Raw genomic sequence first — 17,996 nt, 5'->3', positions numbered from 1 at the left:
ATCTTGTACCTCGTCATGCTCACCTCCTGAGTCTTGTGCCAGAAAACTGCGCTGCTCGGCCATTTTTATGAAACAAGCCTCGTGCCTGCCCTTTTCCCTCACAATTGCACCTTGATTCCTTTTCATTGCTACTTGGTCCAGATGAAAACTACCCCGAGTCAAGCGCGCCCACCGTCCCTGGCAAGCTCATGCTCACCTACATCGGTCTAGCTCAATGCAAGTCTCAGCCACTAGCTGCAAGTCTCTTTGTCAAAACAGGAAAACTGTCAACGGTCTTCAGCTGCACTTACACATTTGTCCATGGGTGAACAAGCGGTTCGCTGTCATTAGCAGCCTGCTCGCCATTGTTGGGATGAATCCACTCTCTATAGTGGCTTGTCTTTGCGCCCTGATTCTGATTTAGTCAATTTCTCTCTCTCTCTTTTTTACTTTGGACTAGCCACTCAAGGTCGACATCTCTGGCACCGACTCAATTCATCTACACTGACTCGAGTGGGTGTCAGCCACGGCCGCCGTCGTTGACAAGTCGCGCATTAACGCTCTGGGTTCCGCCAACCTCCACAAAGCCTTTCCCAAACCCTTACCCATGTTAGCAGTAACAGTCTTTTCTTTGGTCCTTTCAAGTGTCTAAAAGTCAGGGTTTTCAAGCCCCCTGTCTTTCTTGGAGACAGTCTCTTCCAGGCCTGGCTGCAGTTGGAAGCCGGCTCTACTTGCAGCCCGAGCCCATCATCGCGATGCGCATAGCGGGTTCGCAATGCCTGGTTTTTGGGTCATGCAAATCAAGTCAGCCATGCTCAGCCGAGACTGAGACCCGACAATGGCTCGCTTATGCCAGCTCTCTCCCGCTGTTAATTACCGGCCCTGCTACGGACACACCCCTCCCCCGGCGACGTACCAGGCTCATCCTAGATGGGGTGTGGCTCACTTGTCGCCTTGCTCATGATTGACGCCCAAAATTTTTCCTTCAGAAACGTGACGCAGCGGGTAACCCTCTTGCGTGTCCACTACGTTGTACACTTGTCTGGTTTAGCATGTATATGTTCGTGTATAGCTTCCGCAACATTCCCCAGGCGAACGGTTTGTCGAAATACCCCAGGTCTGCCTCTGCTGTCGTTCCATCGGGAGACAGGAACTCTCTGCATTTCATGATATAAGACGGCCTCTCCCGTCTCCTCCACAGAGGGGTCTTATCCAAGCAATCATTGGGCCGTGGACAGCTCACCTTCCACTTGCTCTCAGCACGAGATCTAACCCCTGCCACATATATTCTGCTCCCCTCCTCTTCATCTCCCCTCCTTCTTCATTTTCCCTGTCCCTTCTTTGTATAACCCCTCTTCCTGGCAAATCCACTTGTTAGCCTCAGCTCATCGACATTGGCGGGTCTCCAGGCCTTTTGCTCGTCGACAATTTGGTTGCTCCGTCGAGCTAGGTTCCTCTCTGCATCCGTCCGCCCCCCTGGGCTCTCCGGGACCGAAAAGGTGGGCAACTATCGACCCAGTGGCGCTTTGCAAGGAGCTCTGTTCGTGGCGTCTCCTTCTGCCAAGCGCAGACCGACAACGGTTGCCCGTTTTTAAATCTTATTTCTGTCTCAGCATCGCTGATAGACGCTTAGCTCGATATTCGTCGGAGCAGGCCCAAGTGGAGCGTTCCGTCTTTGTCTGTCGGTGTGTGGTCCTGCCAATCATGAACTACTCGATCTGTGGCTTCATGCTCTACCAATCGCGTCCATCACATACACGAAATTCTCCCACTATCCAAGACCAGCATTGCCAGAAGCTGCTAGTTAAGGGTTCGCATTGTGACTTGGGCATAATCAGGAACTCAAACACACCTCACGGCCTTGTATGGCATCAACTCTTACGCGCTTACGTTGCCATTCTCTTCCAAGTCAAGCTCCGGTCTTCCTCAGCAACTTTCGGTTACTGATTTCCGAATTTCCGGTTTGCATATAATTGTGCGTCCACCGTTCCCTTTGGAAAGTCCTGGTCCGACGACAGTGTCCTCGAAGAGCTCTTTGACGGTGCCAAGTCCGAGGGGTCTTTGCAGAGCATTCCTCTAGGTTGTACGCCACCGTCATATTGGCACACTTTTACCCTTCGCCTGCTTCCTTGTCCCCGGCTAATCGCGAAGCCCAAGCTCTCGAGGCTTTGTGTGGAGAATTTGCCGGGGATATGGACGAGCACAGTCAGGGTCGACGGTTTAGTCAAGACACACTGAGCGATTCCCAGGGGACGAGATATGCGTCACTTGGAACCTCTGCCTCGCAGCATGAGTTGCTCTCCGACGCCTCGACAGAACGATACCGCCATGGGCCGCAGCAACAACTCGGGTTATCTTCCTCGGCGCGCACACTTGAAAGTAGTGCTGGCGCTGACGGCGAATACTACTCGGATCCAATGTCGACGTTTTCTGGTTCGACAAATTTAACGGCAACACAGATGCCTTACGGGCCCGGCTATACTCCTGGCGGTACTGAAGCAGCCGCGCGACAGCAGCAGCAAACAGCCGGGTTTGGCAGCTACAACGCAAGCATGATGATGTACAGTGTACCGCAAACGAACGCGCAAACTTCGATTTACACTACACCGCAATATCCCCCCTCATTATCGTCTAGAAATCACCCCATGTCATCCACGCCACTGCTACCCGACCAGTCAGATGTAAATCCGTCATATTTTGGAGAGGCAGGGGTTTCTCCCGGAACGACGTCGCTAGAGCATAGTGCAAACAGCGCATCGACAACAGCATATTACCAGGATGTTCCCGCTCCATTTCACTGCGCCGGAGTAGCAGCGGCAGAAAGCAGCAGCGGCAGCGTTAGCGGTACCAGCGCCCTCACGAGGGTGGAAAGCATCTATCACCTCGCCGATCTAAGTACCAGCAGCTCAGCCGCAATGGCCGAGACTTCCGGTCCGGATAGGACTGCTGAGTTTGTGGAAAAGTGGCAAGAATACCAGCGGCGACTGGCCAACCTCTTTCAGGATATCAAGAATGGGAATCTAGAAAGGGCGGCTGAGGGGCTATTGAGCGTGTCTTTTTGGCTCTTGTCAAGAGTGGAAGAACTAGGTCAGTATTTTTTTTTTTTTTGCGCGACGTTTCCTGTTTGTGTTGTTTTTTTATTTTTCCTAGTGTCTCTATCCTTGTCTTCGGCTCTGTCTCGCATCAATCTGTTGACTTGGGCCAAGCGACTAACTTTGGACATCTTGCAGGCCTCACCGAAGACGACGAAGACCTTCACAAGGACCGCCTAAAGCTATGGCAAGATTTCAACCACGCGTGGCTCGCGCTCGTTTTCAAGCAAAAACAGTACATGACGCGGGCTGATCCCAGCATGATAGTGCTACAACCTCTATCGATACGGACTATTAAGAGAATGGGTGACGAGCTGATTCGCCTCTGCGACGGCATCGAGCGGCATGGCCTAGTTGATTACCAATTTGGTGTCTGGGAGGATGAAATAGAGACGTGTAAGTACAGTTCGCGGCGACTTGGCAGACAGAAAAGCGTTGTGTCGTTGTGCCAGGCTACTTTACTGACAGGCTAAATGTTGTTAGTGCTCGAGGACTGCCTAACGCTTTTCGAGGAGAGGGACGAGGAAGCTCGCCGCCGAGACGAGGCCAAAAAATAAAGGATAACGTGTACATGATGAAGGAAGAAGACGAGGGGAGAAGCAGTCAAAAGTAATCATGTTTCGAGCCCTTTGATGAGCATTAGACTTGTATGTGGCGCGCATTTTTAGATTTTACAAAGCCAACATCTTTCAAGACCAAACGGCCCCTGCGACCGGACTCGACGGCAGCAACAGGCACATTACTCAGCCTTGTGAAAGCTTGCCTTTAAATCTTCAACGTGCAAGTATCTATGTATGCTATCGGTAACGTCATCAAGTCGGACTCTGGTTGTCTCTGTTGGCCCGAGAGTAATACGGGCAACGGCCTGCCTACCTGTTCTTTCCCCCCAATAAAAGCAAATTCTTATGACGAAATGTTTTTTTGTTTTTCCATCTCGATACATAGCCTTACCCGGCCGCGCCGAGAGATGCAAGTTTGTAAAAAAAATTAAAAAAAAATAGAATGAATAAATAAATAAAAAACGGTTGAGGGCGTGTGTATAAGAAAGGGAGTGACGAGGGAAACCGGCTGGCAGGATAGATCTTCTTCAACCTGGACAAGCTGAAATAACGTCGTTTTAGCTCTGCAATGCCAAACTCTAAAATGGGAACCAAGACCAGGCCGAGGCTTTAGATGGGATTTAGAAAAGAAAATTTATGGAATAAATTGTCAGCAGATGTTTCAAAAACGGCGAGAAATTGGAAAGGGGATGCCCCGGATCAACGTTCGCCTCTGATGGATTTTGTTTGTTGATGTTGCCAGGAAAGGGAATCTGTGCGCCGCGCGCGCCGCAGTCGCCGGTCCCCGCCACAAAAGAAAAAAAGGCAGATATATTTAGATTTCTGTTTCCTTTTACATTGTTTCGTTTCATTAGCGTTAGATGGGTTGATTGGTTGGATTTGTTGCACGATTGCGTAGCCAAGACGCGGAAACCGCCTCGTGTGTGGCCCGGGTAGCCTGCCGAAACGAGCAAGACATGTGTACCTACCTAGGCGCGCCGGCTTCTATTATCTGAACCTCGGAAATAACAGGGGTTCATTCACACGAGGGGCAGGGAACAAGCAAAACAAAGTCCGTGCTTGGGCGCAACGGGTAACAAAAGCTACGTATTACCAGTAAGCCTGGTTTATGCGGTGCGGTCATCGCTGATATCATGGAACAAGGCTGACAAGATGGTCGGCTGATTTTCCTTGGTTCGCTTTACAATGCACGACCAAAACTCTGGCCGGATAGTTGTTATGCTTCGGAAATGCACTCGCGGCGCTGCCAATTACTTTGTTGTTGACATGTGCAATGACAAACCTGCAACGGCAGTGGACGGATCAGAGTCAAGAAATGTATAGATATTGTTCGATAATCATTGTATCATAATGCCATGTCGTATTTTTAGAGTTCGTCTGGCAGTCTCCCAGCGACTGCAGTTTAGCGTGTAATGTTGCGTTTTGGACGTTGCACCCAGTCCCTCAAAATTGGTCTAAACCCCCGGTCATGTTAGCTTTGATCCATTAAATTACGAATCACATGGCCAAACTGTCGTAAATGTAGCCGAGCCGTGTTATCAACGGTTGGAAAGTCGCAACAGATTTGCACAATTATCCGTCGGCTGCCGCCACAACAATTTATTGTCGTATTGTCGTCACGGCCAGGAACCAATAATAAAAGGTTCAGCAACAACAAGAAAAGCAAAGTAAAAACTCACCTAAAGTCATGCTCATGCTCACGTCGGTATTTTCTACCATCTTGGTAAACTCCTCAAAGCTTATCTTGCCGTCGCCGTCCAGGTCGGCCTCCATGATGGTCTTGTCGACAATCTGCTGCAGCTGCTGATCCTTGAGGTTGTTACCGACCATCATCTTGAGCACGATGAAGAGCTCGCCGTTGCTGATGTAGCCGTCGCGGTCAATGTCGTAGACCTTGAAGGCGAAGCGCAGCTTTTGCTCCTTGTTGCCCTTGCTGCTGAACGCACTCAGGCCGGACACGAATTCCTGGAAATCGACGTCGCCGCCACCGTCTTCGTCGAAAATAGCAATCATGCTAGGGACATGCGCGCGTCAGCATCGCAGGTCTAGGGTTGTGGACAGTCAAGGCCGCGGTGCCTGCAGGGAGGGGTGCTCACCGTGTCGCGAGAGGGTTTGATGAGATTTGCGGCAGGCTGAGGAATTCATCGCGTTCGATTGTGCCCGAGTTGTCCTGTTTTGAACAGTGTCAGTACGGCGCGCCGACGACGTGCGTGGGAAACGAGATACCTTGTCCAGCTTCATGAAGCGCTTCCGTAGGCGATCGACTTCCTCTCTGTCGACTGTAGCGCCGTTAGTTCCGCCATGTTTCGATCTTATTTACCAGTCGCGGGGGTACAAACAGTTGGACCCTTGGACAATGTTGTCCAGGACGGCGCTGGTGGTGTTGCCCATGGCGGAGAGCGAGCGACAGGGGCTTGCGCGGGGCGGTATGTGAGGGGTGGCGGGCGAATCGCAGTGGCTTGGCAATTCGACGGTCCGAGATACAATCGTATGAATTCTTCGTCTAGGCTATCCCGAGGGCTGGTGGATGGATGTCCGGTTCACTCGTCGTCGCAGTCGTGGAGATGCAGATGTCGTGTGTATGGTGGTGTGCCTGACTAGGTAGGTATGGAGGGGCTTGTGTGTGGATCACGGGCCAAAGATCATGACGAAATTCTGCTACCCTATACCTTCTCAATTGTCCTTCAAGCTCTGTGGTGAGCACTTGGCGGTTTTGAGGCTTTCGAAGTTGCCAATGTGTGGGATCTTCGTCGAGCGAGTATTACAGGGGTCTTGATCCCATTGGGCAATATTTGTACGCTGATTGTTCCTGCTGAAGCTCGTATTCTGAATCAGGTGTAAGTCAATGCTGCGTAACGTACATGGCATGTCAACTGTGCTCGTTGCAATCCACCCTTACGGTCACACGGCAGCATAAAAAGAGTATGGCGGAGAAGTAGAAAAATAATTGTGACGACAAGTTCAGACGTCTGAAACTTTCTTAAACTCGGGTGTTGTTCACAGTCATTCAACTACTACAAGATCTGATTGTCGTTGCTCTGAGACGGTTACTAAGCAGAAGCCAAAGCCCAATGCAGTTTTACGTGCGCAGGCTCATTGCAACGCGCAGAAGTACCAAGCCGGCTAATGAAGGCGCTCAGGGTACTTTGCTGCCGTACAGTGGTTGCAGTGGCTGCCGTAGCTGCTTTCGGCGTAGCCTCCAGCGCTCTCAGGGGGGTCGAAAGAGGGGGAAAGTGGATGGCACATGCACGCGGCTTGTACCTCTGCGCGCCAAAGTGGCAGAAGAGTGACATTACATATCAGCACAAGTCAACAACATCACCCTCGTGCACCCAGTGAAAATTCTTCGCGCGGCAAAACAATCCCAACGTCACCTCATCCGCTGCGAGACTTTGCGCATCAAAAGGGTGCCACCACAGCACCTTTTTCATCTGTCAAATATCAAAAGCCTCCTTTTCAGACTCCGATTTATGACTTGAGTGATTTTTTTGGCGGATTTTCCGCGGGCAAACTGCCGTCTCTCACCACCCCTGCATCATGTCCTCACGCAAGGTTCGCGTCAAGAAGCTCAGCGTCAAGACTGCCCTCCCTGTGCTCAGGGAGGATCAGATCGATGCTACAGAGTATGAGACCATCACCACAGAATCTCAAATCGCAACCGGTGTCGAGCACGCCGAGGAAAAGGTTGGTCCAACGCCCCCTATCTGAAGCCTGATATCACGAGGTTTGCCACGTGACCGGCTGTCAAACCAACAACCCCTGCCACTTTTACGCCTCCGCGCATCACCATACCCCAAACCGGCACTAACACGGCCGGATCTGTTTAGGAATATCATTTGCAATCCATCCTCAAAGATGCCGGCACAAGTAATGACCAGGAAATTCCTGTCCCGCCTCCCCAGGAGAGCGAGGTAGACTATGAGCAGCTTTACCCAGTCCCCTTTCACAGGCCATCCACATATATTCGCTTCTCTCAGACTGTCGAAGAATGCATCAACTGCCAATATGACATGAGTACCGAAGACAATGAGTTCCTTAAGACATATAACACCAAATCTGGGTCGGCTGGTGCCCTGTCCGAGGATGACTTTGAGCTCATCATGGAGGTCTTCGAAGACACGGCTGCCGAGCAAACTCCCTTCGCTTCCGTTGATAATACCGTCGTGGCCTACGACATGATGGTGCCCGGACTCAACCACATTGGGTCGCAGCACCTGCTGCAGCATGCTAAAGCTATTTATGAGTACTGGAAGGCGAGGCGCCAAGAGGCTGGTAACAAGCCACTGCGTCCCATGCTCAAGTTCGAGACGCATCAAGAGACAGATGATACCGATCCATATGTCTGCTTCAGACGTCGTGAAGCCCGACAGACCAGGAAGACGCGAGGTCGCGACAATAAGATTGTTGAGACACTCAAGCGCCTGCGTCGCGAGTTGGAAGATGGCCGCCAGCTCGTACTCATTTCGTATGAGCGCGAAATGATGAAGCGTGAACTTTTGCACATGGAACGTGCAGTCTTTGAGGAGCGTGCGAGGCTTAAACACATTAAGCTCAGGCTCGGAATCAAGGGCGAAGACGAGGACCTCGTCAATCAAAAGGTATGTGCATTTGTTCTCCCCCGCATCGATAGCTTGCGACTAATTCTTGAATAGCCACAAAAACGAAAGCCTGTCGATACGGCGGCTGCTGCACGGGCTGCTGGCACACATGTCCGCACCCCAGTCCGACCTGACGGTCGCCAAATGGAAGCCGATCTCGTCCAGCTTGCTGACCAGCTTGCTGAGAAGGAGAAGGAGCTTCGTAACGAGATCGAGACCAAGGTTCAGAACCATCGCAGATGGAACAATAACCACATTGATCTTACTGTAGACCCCTTGTCGCCAGTACACGAACAGGGGCTGGAGCTCAAGTTCCGCCCAGCAAAGACGCAATATCTAATGACGCCGCCCGCCTCTGTATCGTCAGACTCGATGGAGGTGGACGAAGACGGTCCTGTACCAATGCAGCTGGATAAGCCGCACGCTGGCCCCGCCTTCCAGTTCAAAGCGGGCGGTGTTGCGACCGAGCCGTTGCAGACCAACCAACCTGCTTTCCGTCGCAGAATTGGTCGCTTGAGCCGCCTGTGGATAGACCGACGAGGCATGGCTACGCCGCCCCGAATGGAATCGCAGGGATACTCTGACCGTTGGAAGTACGACTCCGACGATGAAGACGCCGAGCCGCCGGTATATGATCTGGACCCATTCGACACGAGGGCGTTGAAGTTTCGCGCCACGATACCGCTTAGTTCATACCTCTTCCGCGGTAGACCAGGTATGCCGCCAGAAGCAGTGCCCAATGCGGCCAACAGAACGCTGCCGGCGCCACCACCGGCGCAACAACAAGCGCAAGCTGCTTCCTAGAGGCAGGCAGCGCACTTGTAGGATAGGATGGTTTGTATATAGCGTGTCTCTTCTTCGATATTTCGGAGAATCACCGAGCCGACTGGTTGTTCGATGTATCAGTATATAAAGCCTGGGATTGGCTCCTTTGTTTGCGCGGAGTTGGGAGTTGGCCTCATATTTTGGGGTTTATAGACGAAGATGCCACCCCGGCACAAAATTCATAAAAGAATAGAAAGACTGGTGGACCAGAAATGAGCGTCTTCTCTCGAACAGTGACCGTCTCTCATGAAATCAGGCGTCTTGTCATATAGGTTCGTCGGCACGGCGAGCAACCGCGGTGAGAGTGATGAAGGCGGCCGGGAGGTCGCACGTGGCGTTTATGCATGCATGACGGTTGCTCTGTATGATGTCGGTCGGGCCGGCGGAAGAATGAAAACTGCAAGAACATGACGAGAAGAGTCTTGCAAGGGCAAGCCGAGGAGAGAATCCTGTGGCGGGAAGTGTGGCCCTTACAAGCGAGGCTCAGCTGACCGAGGACGGTAGCGATGCGTTGCAGAAAGTGCCCGAGCGACTTGCAAGAACGAAGCGTAGCCTTGTAGCAAATTCGCACCTGACATGCTGACAGAGTCTCAATGAAGCAAGGAGCAGGAGTGATAAAGGGCAGTCATAGGAAGAAAATTTGCTCGAGTGTGGTTTGTGTAGAGAAGGCGGGCGAGCTGCCTGGAGGTAACAATCGCACAGAGTGGAGGAGGGAATGGACGAGACGGCCAAGTGTGGGGCTCCGTGGTGCGTTAGCAAGCGAGCGTATGATTCTCGCAGGAAATCTGTTAGTGGGCTGGTGGGATCGAACCTAGCCGGCCAGCGTCTTTTGTAATTTTTTCGATTTTTTTTTTGGCGAGTCACTGTTTGCGATTAGATAAGCTCCGGAATTTTTCTTGGTGGTGAACATTTTCCTTTGATCGGCCCACGCTGGTGCCCCGCCATGGGATATACAGACGACAATGCCGTCAAAGTAAATTCATAATTACTACTTTTAATTCATGACGACTAACTTTATATAATATCGCCACGACACTCACAGAAACAACTTGCAAAGTATATTGTTACACAAGTTAAGAACATACAATTTTCGACCACTTCAAAAGGTGAAAGTCCTGTACAAATCGCCGCATCCGATGACTACATGACCCCTCCATAGGTCATCTTCTTCCCGACTCCTTCCACCTCATACACTTCCACCACAGCCCCTCACCATGGACATGTCCAAGTCCTCCTGGGTCGCCCTCGGCTGCGAGGGCTCGGCCAACAAGCTCGGCATCGGCGTCATCCAGCACACGCCCACGTCGACCACCATCCTGTCCAACCTGCGCGACACCTTCAACGCGCCGCCCGGCGCGGGCTTCCTCCCCAAGGACACGGCCGCGCACCACCGCCGCGTCTTCGTGTCCCTCGCGCGGCGGGCCCTCCTCGCCGCCGGCATCACCGACCCCGGCGCGCAGCTCTCGTGCGTGTGCTTCACGCAAGGGCCGGGCATGGGCGCGCCGCTCACCTCGGTCGCCGTGGGGGCGCGCGCCCTGGCCTTACTCTGGCGCGTGCCGCTCGTCGGCGTCAACCACTGCGTCGGGCACATTGAAATGGGCCGCGCCATCACCGGCGCCGACAACCCCGTCGTGCTGTACGTCTCGGGCGGCAACTCCCAGGTCATTGCCTACGCCGAGCAGCGCTACCGCATCTTTGGCGAGACGCTCGACATTGCCGTCGGCAACTGCCTCGACCGCTTCGCGCGCACGCTCCGCATCAGCAATGACCCGGCCCCCGGCTACAACATTGAGCAAATGGCCAAGCGCGGCACCCGGCTCCTCGACCTGCCCTACACCGTCAAGGGCATGGACTGTTCCTTCTCCGGCATCCTCGCCAGCGTCGACGCGCTCGCCGCGCAGGTCCGAGCCGGCACCGCAGACTTTACCGCCGAAGACCTCTGCTTCTCGCTGCAGGAGACGGTGTACGCGATGCTGGTCGAGATTACCGAGCGCGCCATGGCGCACGTCGGCTCGCGGCAGGTCCTGATTGTCGGTGGCGTCGGCTGCAACGAGCGCCTGCAGGAGATGATGGGCCAAATGGCGGCGGAGCGTGGCGGCAGCGTGTTTGCGACGGACGAGCGCTTCTGCATCGACAACGGCATCATGATTGCGCATGCGGGGCTGCTGGCGCACAGAACGGGCTTCGAGACGCCGCTCGAGGAGAGCCAGTGCACGCAACGGTTTAGGACGGACGAGGTCTTCGTCAAGTGGAGAGACTAAGGGTGAAATATGAGATGCGACGATGGCAGGACTAAAAAGATGCATGATACAAGGCAAAGGGAACGGACACATAAATAGCGACTGCTTTAACTACATTTATACGATTTTTATTGTGATTTCATCAAACTTTCACGACTTGCATTGTAGGATTTGACAACACCATGTCAATAAAGTAGAAACCAATAAATCCATCTCAAAAGCCCAATATCTGCGCCAAGAATACAATGCTAAAACAATAAAGGATGCGATTGACTGTAATGCGGCACTCAACCATCATCCGCAGAGGTGGGCTTGTATACTATCGTCGTCACATACTACACCAACCACGTTAGCGACTGCCACGATTTGGAAAAATAAAGAGTCAGAAAGACCAACCTTGCCGCGATATCTCGTCGTCGCGCATACTGCGAGCACGTTGTTCTTGATGCTGCTCGTGGCCAGATGGTTCAGCACCGTGTGGTTGGGCATGTTGAGCACACTGTTGTCGTCCTTCATCAGCGTCGCCGCGTTGAGGATGGGCTTGCTGAGGAAGCCCGGCAGGCTGGGGGGCGTAGGAAGCTTCTCGATGGCGCCGACGGCGCTCTGGTAGGCGGGCGACTCCTCGGCCTGGTCAAAGTCGACCAGGTACTGGGGGATCTTGTGGCGGTAGCTGTCGCGCGGCGGGATGGCTTTGTACTTGGCGGGCTTGGACGGCTCCTCCACCGACGAGGCCGCGCCGCCGTTGCCGGTGCCGACGCCGGCGCCAGTGGCCACGGCCCGAACCTGGCCATCGCGTCCGGGCTGGGCCGCCTCGAGCTGCTGCTGGAGGGCCATCTCGGCGCTGACTTCAATGTAGTTGACCAAGTTGTTACCGAAATCGACAGTGGTCGGCAGGTCGGGCGATGTCTTCATGATGGTGTCCACGACGAAGCGGACGTGGTGGGTACCGGGGAGCACATAGATGATGCCAGCAAAGCATCCCGGTTTTCCCTCGCTGTCCGGCCAGAGGAGTTAGTTGGGTCAGTCCTGAGATCATGGCCTGCTGCCACAATTGTGTTGTACACTTACACTGGCTGTAGACGCTGCTTTCTGCTCCATTGGAAAATGGTACCCGTCACATAGACCTTTTCACCGCCGCCATTCCATTCGATCCGTGTGGGCACGACGGGGCGAGATCTGTCGACTCGCAGCTCATGCGAATCCTCATCATCAAAAGTGGCTTGGCTCACGGCAGAGCTCTTTCTTGTCAAAGCTTCCAAAGACTCCTGCTCGATTCCGGGAATATCGCCTCCTGGGCCCGACTCGTCAGCACCCAGAATAGGTGAACCAGGCGTGTGTACCTCTTCCTCAATAGGCAGCGGCAGGCGGGGTGGCCGAGCATTGTACATGTCAGTGATGCTGCCGCTGGGGATGAGATGGGCTTCTGCCATCTCGGAGTCGGTGCGGTTGAGGCCGGGAGTGCGAGAGACGGCCGGGGTGCCGCCGCCGGGAACGTCGAGCGGTTTGGAGGGCTCGGCAATGGGTATGGGCGCAGCAGCGGACTCGACTCCGGGTAGCTGGTGGTGGTGGACAAGCGGGACGGTAGAGGGCGTGTTGCTGCTGTTGTTGCGCGGGGAGGCGCTCAGGGAGGAGACGGCGGTAGGCGACAAGGTCGAGCTGGCGGCCGAGATGCTCTTTGGCCGCGAGGCGATGGAGGTTGAGCCTTGAGCCTGGGCGAGCGAGGGCTCGGGAGGGGCGGCAGCAGAGCGGTGAGTGGTGTGGGCGGGGAGTATGTTACGCGACGACGACGAGGCTGACGATGAGTCCTTGCTGGTGCGGGAAGACGACAAGGGGGGGAGGACGGCGCCGGTGGCAGTGGTGGTGTGGTGTCGTGCGGCGTCGTGCGTGGAGGGGGTCGGCGTCGAGGTCGAGCCCGACGGTGGGTGCGACGACGGCGGCGTGGCCGACTTGGAACCCGATGACTGGTTGTTGCCCATGCCTAACGGAGGAGAGACGTGACCTGACAAGGGATAAAAAAGCAGCAGCCGGCTTCGTCGATGGAGGGGGCGGGGCGTCTCTCTCGCGAACGCAGCAAGGCGGGGAAGACGGGGTTTTCCGGTGATTGGATAATGTGCGCGAATCGCAGATGGCCAGTCAGATGGCCCCGGGTCGGGTCGAGAGGCGATGGATGGGCGTGCGAAGAGAGAAACGACGATCTGCGATGGCGGAGCGATGGCGGAGAGGGAGCGAGTGCGTGAGATGTTGCTTTGCTACAAGGCGGCGGACCTGAAAGCGGGTGGAAGTGTACCTATTTAGATTCTGGGTGCCAAGGCCAGTGGGGGGTTTTGCCTCTGCCGCGAGCGTGATGCTGGGAATGTGTGCTATTGCACCGTAGCGGTGGATATTTGATTGTGATGAGGTTTCCGAGTAAAATATCAACCGAATCTTGATTTTCTGATACGATTATTCGACGAGATTGATTTCAGGATAAGCTGTTTTGGCTGTTCACAAGCTGTCGGTTTTAATTGACGTCAGATGCTTGGTTTTCCGAGAGCACTGCTAATGAGTCGTCAAACATACGTCGTGTCGCGATCCAATACCGTTCTTTCCTTAGGGAAAAAGGAGGAAGACGAACTAGATGAAATGTAAATATTTGCTTGAACACTGAGATGACTACTAATTTAGTAAGCTGCTCTGGCTAGAATGACGGTGACGGCGGCTGGTGGAGAGGGAAGCTCTCAGTGGACTCGCCCACTAAAATTGCTTAGCTTCATGAACGAAACCTTTGGTTAAATATCTACCTACCTACCTATGTTATTGATATATGTTTCTCTCGAGTATTTCGTCAAGTCTGCTGGTCACTCTTGACATGTTCTAAAACGTAAATCAAGATATCGGTACCTATCAGACCGCATGCTCACGTAGCTAGGCAGTACCTTGCAGCGCCCCTGCTCCCACAACACTCAGCTCTTCAACACCCTCAACCTCGTCATCATCGGACCACTACTCTGCTCCCCCAACATCACCCACACCCAGCCCGCCTCCCTCGAACCATGGCCGAGGCCAGCGACGCCTCCTCCGTCGCCATCGACACCGTTCTTTACGTTGCCCGCTCTCTCTGGTCCGTCCGATGGGGCAGGCACTTTGCGCGTCTTGCGCGCCTCCTCGCCCTGCCGCTGACGCTCATCACGGTGCCGCTGTCCTACATCGTCGAGGTGCTGCGCGTCCTTTGCGCTCCCTTGCTATACCTGCTTGCCTTTGCGGTTGCCTCTGCGCAGGGAGTCCTCTCGCTGCTGGTCAGCCTCAAGGTGCGTTGGTTGTCGCCCTTTCCTCCCTCCCGCTTGAATTCAATTTGATGGTAGCTAACTGGACCTCTGCGCAGCCGCTGTATAGCTTTGTGAGTCTGACACCCGACCCGCGCCGCTTTGGCCGACTCAACGGAAAACGAGAAGATGAGCAAAGGTACAAGGGACTGACACGGTATAGCTCTCGGCCGCCGCTGGCGTCGGCATTGTTGCTGGTGTCGTCCTTGGCGCTACATCATCCGTCGTCACTTCCTACCTCGGTATGCAAGACACGGACGAGGACCGCTACCAGCGGGAGCGCGACTACATAGACTCTTACGAATCCGACGAGGGAACCGACTACCAGTACGACCTCGACACCTACCAGCTCCACGCGGCACCAGCCTACCAAACACACTTGCGCCGCAGCAGCGACCCCGACGCTACGCCCAAGCGGCGCGTCGCCCGCGGATTGCTGTCGCAAACCATTCACGAAGAAGACGACTCATCCGACGCGTGAGCTGTCCGCATGCATGCGCATCCCAAAGCTCGCGATACGTCGGCGTTTAGCACATAACTCGCGTTGATTTATTCTTCCCACGCTCATCTTCAATATACCCTTTTTCGCTCCACGATACCCAACTACCACCTCGCTATATCTGAAAGAAGTCCTTCGCTTCCGCCTTATAGTTACAAAGGGGCTTTCCAACCCGGCCTTGTCTAATATAATAAATTCAAACAAATGACTTCCATCTTTGTGCAAAAGACCTGCATGTCTCCCATATTTTCTCGTTCTACCCAAGCCACGAATGACAGCCAACGCCCTGCAAACATCAAGTGATCTGGAATATTACATGCCCTTTGTCTGCGGTGCATCGCCGACCCAATTTCATCGTCGTTGCATACCGGCATCACGAACCCGGTCTATCGCCGGTACATTTCGCGCTCACGCTCGCGATGATCGCGCCGCTCCATTCCTGGAGACCGGCTCCTGCTAGTGCGGTGGTCTCTCTCGCGGTCTGGACGACGGTCATCTCTTGGCGGGCGTCGGTCGTCGCGCGGCGGTCGGTCGTCTCGGCGTCGCGCTCCATCGTCACGCCCGTAGCTGGGAATATACGTGTCCGTATCGGGGGCGCCCCGCTGTCCTCCTAGGCCACCGCCAGGACGACTTCGAGGCGCTCCCCGATCACGATCGCGATAGTCATCATCTCGGCCCCCTCTGTCCGGCGGAGGGCCGCGGCTGGGAGGATGTCCTCCGCGCTCGCGCTGCCAGGCTGGTCTTCTGTGATCGTCTGCGCCACGGAATCTGCCATTAGCGGCGCCATTTCGCCCGTAGCCATCGCCGCTGTTGAAGCCCGCCGTTGCTCCATTCGCGTCCGGCCCAATACCAACGGTGCCACCTTTAGGAGCGGGTGGCAGGGCTGCCTTGCGGTCTTGAAACTTTCTACGGTCCAGCTCGTGGCTTTCCTCGTACGTGGGAATCTCATGCGGCTCCATTGGTAATGGCTCCATTTTGAAGTAGGCGTGTTCCAGCGCGTCGACGGCATTGATGCGTGTCCTCCAGTCCAGCTTCATCAGCTCTTTGAGGAGTGATATTGCGCCACTTCCGAACCTAATGGCAAATGATCAGCACACAGCTCGAATGCACACTAACATGGATCGGCTTACTCTCTGAAACGATTTTGAAGATTGCCCGGACGTGGGCGCGGCGACATGTGCTCGGCGCCGGGGAGACTCTTCCAGCCAGGCATGTTCTCTTCCGTGGGGGAGCCAAGGAGGTCCCAAATGATATCGAGCTGATGGCTGTCGCTTTCTCCTGAGAGTATAGGCTTACCGACAAGCATCTCTCCAAACACGCATCTGATCATGTCAGTACTTGTCGCGAAAAGCATGTCAGGCTTCAAGCTTACCCAACACCCCAGACGTCAATAGCTGTCGTGTATTGGCGCAGCTGCAATAGCAGCTCCGGAGGGCGGTACCACCTCGTAACGACGAGACCAGTGTAGTCTCGACGACCATCCCCCATGGGCCGGCCGGGCTGCGGCGTCGGCCCGCTGTAATGCCGCGCAAGACCAAAATCGGCAATTTGAAGGTTGCCCGTGTTACTGATGAGCAGGTTGGCCGCCTTCATGTCTCGATGCAGAATATGCTGATCGTGGAGGTAACGTAGGCCTTGTAGGAGCTGAATCAAATAGCACTTGATCTGACCTTCTTTAAAATGGACAGCGGGGTTGTCGAGTAACCCGGAGAGATCGTGGTCCATGTACGGTGTGACGGTGTACATGATGTACTTTTTTCGTTTTTCGGCTAAAGACTGGTTAGCTGACTTGTGTCGAGAAATGGGAGTCCAACATGTGCAAAGCGTACAGGATCGTGAGGGATGCTCTACAGCCATGTCTTCTAGACGGAGAACGTTGACGTGATTGAGAATTTTGAGGAGTTTGATTTCTCGCAGAGCAGTGATGGGGAACTATAGTCATGTCAGAAACAAGGATTAAATACCGAGATAACGATTTAGCTTTACTCCATCCTTCTCATTGTGCATGATGATTTTTTTCAAGGCGACGATTGCACCCGTCTTCTTTGACCGAGCTCGGTGAACCTCACTGCAGGCCATGGTTAGCTGAGCGCGTCCACTGCTGCGCATCCCACCGCGAATACATACCCAAAAGTTCCTTCACCGAGTTTCCCTTGTAGTTCGTAGTCTCCGATGCGGGAGCAGCCGCGAAAGCTCGTTTTGGATCGCTGATGGGCGATGGCAAAGGAGCGCGGCGATCCGCCGTCCGGGGCCGAGGTTGGAGCGTAATCCATAGTCTCGTACGGCCGCCTGGAGGTGGCGCAGCGAAACTGGACGGAATGAAAGGCGACAAGTCGAGAAAAAGATGGCTATGATTCAACGGCGAGCAAAGGGCGAGGCATCGGTTCGCGACGAGGATTGTCGGACTGTGGCGCTAAGGAAACTTGGGACGGAGCGTGTGTGCCGCAGGCGTTGAGGAATTGTGCAAATTTGGCAGCAGAGGTTCGTGTCAAAGTTGGCGCAGGACATGTTGCGCCAGGAGGGCGTCTCGAAGGATGGGCAGGTTGCGCCTTGATGGGTGCAAGAGAAAGATGGGAAGCGGGCGGCGTGTTGATGAAATGGTGCGAGTGTAGAACTGTACGAAGTAGATGGATGAAGTTGGGCGAGCAAAAGCAGCAGCAGCGGGCTACGTAGGCAGGGTCCAAGTCGGGACGGTCCAGACTAGACAGATACTAGAAGACTACCTGGATATGCAAGCGAATGAAGTGGGATAGGAAGTTCCTGATAGGTATCCACCTGGCAAAGGTGTCCGAGGGGCGACAGGGGCAAGATGGGTGGTCAACGACGTGTTTGGCATGATGGTCAAGAGCAGGCTTTGGAACTTGATCGACTGCCATTTTCACGACTGGACGGTAATGACGT

General features: G+C 54.3%; 7 protein-coding genes across 7 annotated transcripts; 4 read left to right on the top strand and 3 right to left on the bottom strand.

Moving 5' to 3' along the window:
- Positions 1-2,171: 2,171 nt before the first annotated feature.
- Positions 2,172-3,628, top strand: BBA_07158 (uncharacterized protein; the record flags this gene model as incomplete). The annotated part of the gene is made up of 3 exons (XM_008602255.1): positions 2,172-3,066; positions 3,210-3,467; positions 3,555-3,628. The coding sequence occupies 3 exons, from the start codon at positions 2,172-2,174 to the stop codon at positions 3,626-3,628; spliced, it is 1,227 nt and encodes a 408-aa protein (XP_008600477.1).
- Positions 3,629-5,074: 1,446 nt separating this feature from the next.
- Positions 5,075-6,022, bottom strand: BBA_07157 (calcineurin regulatory subunit B; the record flags this gene model as incomplete). The annotated part of the gene is made up of 5 exons (XM_008602254.1): positions 5,075-5,085; positions 5,311-5,645; positions 5,728-5,801; positions 5,858-5,910; positions 5,971-6,022. The coding sequence occupies 5 exons, from the start codon at positions 6,020-6,022 to the stop codon at positions 5,075-5,077; spliced, it is 525 nt and encodes a 174-aa protein (XP_008600476.1).
- Positions 6,023-7,168: 1,146 nt separating this feature from the next.
- BBA_07156 (histone acetyltransferase complex component Epl1) lies at positions 7,169-9,033 on the top strand (the record flags this gene model as incomplete). Its single annotated transcript, XM_008602253.1, has 3 exons — positions 7,169-7,315; positions 7,459-8,229; positions 8,284-9,033. 3 exons carry the CDS (start codon positions 7,169-7,171, stop codon positions 9,031-9,033), a joined length of 1,668 nt encoding a protein of 555 aa, XP_008600475.1.
- Positions 9,034-10,268: 1,235 nt separating this feature from the next.
- BBA_07155 (Peptidase M22, glycoprotease, subgroup) lies at positions 10,269-11,315 on the top strand (the record flags this gene model as incomplete). Its single annotated transcript, XM_008602252.1, has 1 exon — positions 10,269-11,315. One exon carries the CDS (start codon positions 10,269-10,271, stop codon positions 11,313-11,315), a length of 1,047 nt encoding a protein of 348 aa, XP_008600474.1.
- A 266-nt stretch (positions 11,316-11,581) lies between these two features.
- BBA_07154 (5'-AMP-activated protein kinase) lies at positions 11,582-13,270 on the bottom strand (the record flags this gene model as incomplete). Its single annotated transcript, XM_008602251.1, has 3 exons — positions 11,582-11,629; positions 11,691-12,288; positions 12,363-13,270. 3 exons carry the CDS (start codon positions 13,268-13,270, stop codon positions 11,582-11,584), a joined length of 1,554 nt encoding a protein of 517 aa, XP_008600473.1.
- A 1,056-nt stretch (positions 13,271-14,326) lies between these two features.
- On the top strand, positions 14,327-15,077 carry BBA_07153 (uncharacterized protein; the record flags this gene model as incomplete). Its single annotated transcript, XM_008602250.1, has 3 exons — positions 14,327-14,581; positions 14,656-14,670; positions 14,760-15,077. The coding sequence occupies 3 exons, from the start codon at positions 14,327-14,329 to the stop codon at positions 15,075-15,077; spliced, it is 588 nt and encodes a 195-aa protein (XP_008600472.1).
- Positions 15,078-15,481: 404 nt separating this feature from the next.
- Positions 15,482-17,368, bottom strand: BBA_07152 (cyclin dependent kinase C; the record flags this gene model as incomplete). The annotated part of the gene is made up of 6 exons (XM_008602249.1): positions 15,482-16,169; positions 16,226-16,417; positions 16,468-16,864; positions 16,925-17,027; positions 17,082-17,163; positions 17,223-17,368. The coding sequence occupies 6 exons, from the start codon at positions 17,366-17,368 to the stop codon at positions 15,482-15,484; spliced, it is 1,608 nt and encodes a 535-aa protein (XP_008600471.1).
- Between the last annotated feature and the right edge of the window lie 628 nt (positions 17,369-17,996).

This window comes from Beauveria bassiana, assembly GCF_000280675.1.
Source record: "Beauveria bassiana ARSEF 2860 unplaced genomic scaffold BBA_S00023, whole genome shotgun sequence".
NCBI lineage: Eukaryota > Fungi > Ascomycota > Sordariomycetes > Hypocreales > Cordycipitaceae > Beauveria > Beauveria bassiana.
Note: the sequence above shows the minus strand (reverse complement) of the source record. Positions and strands in the feature narration are given on the sequence as shown.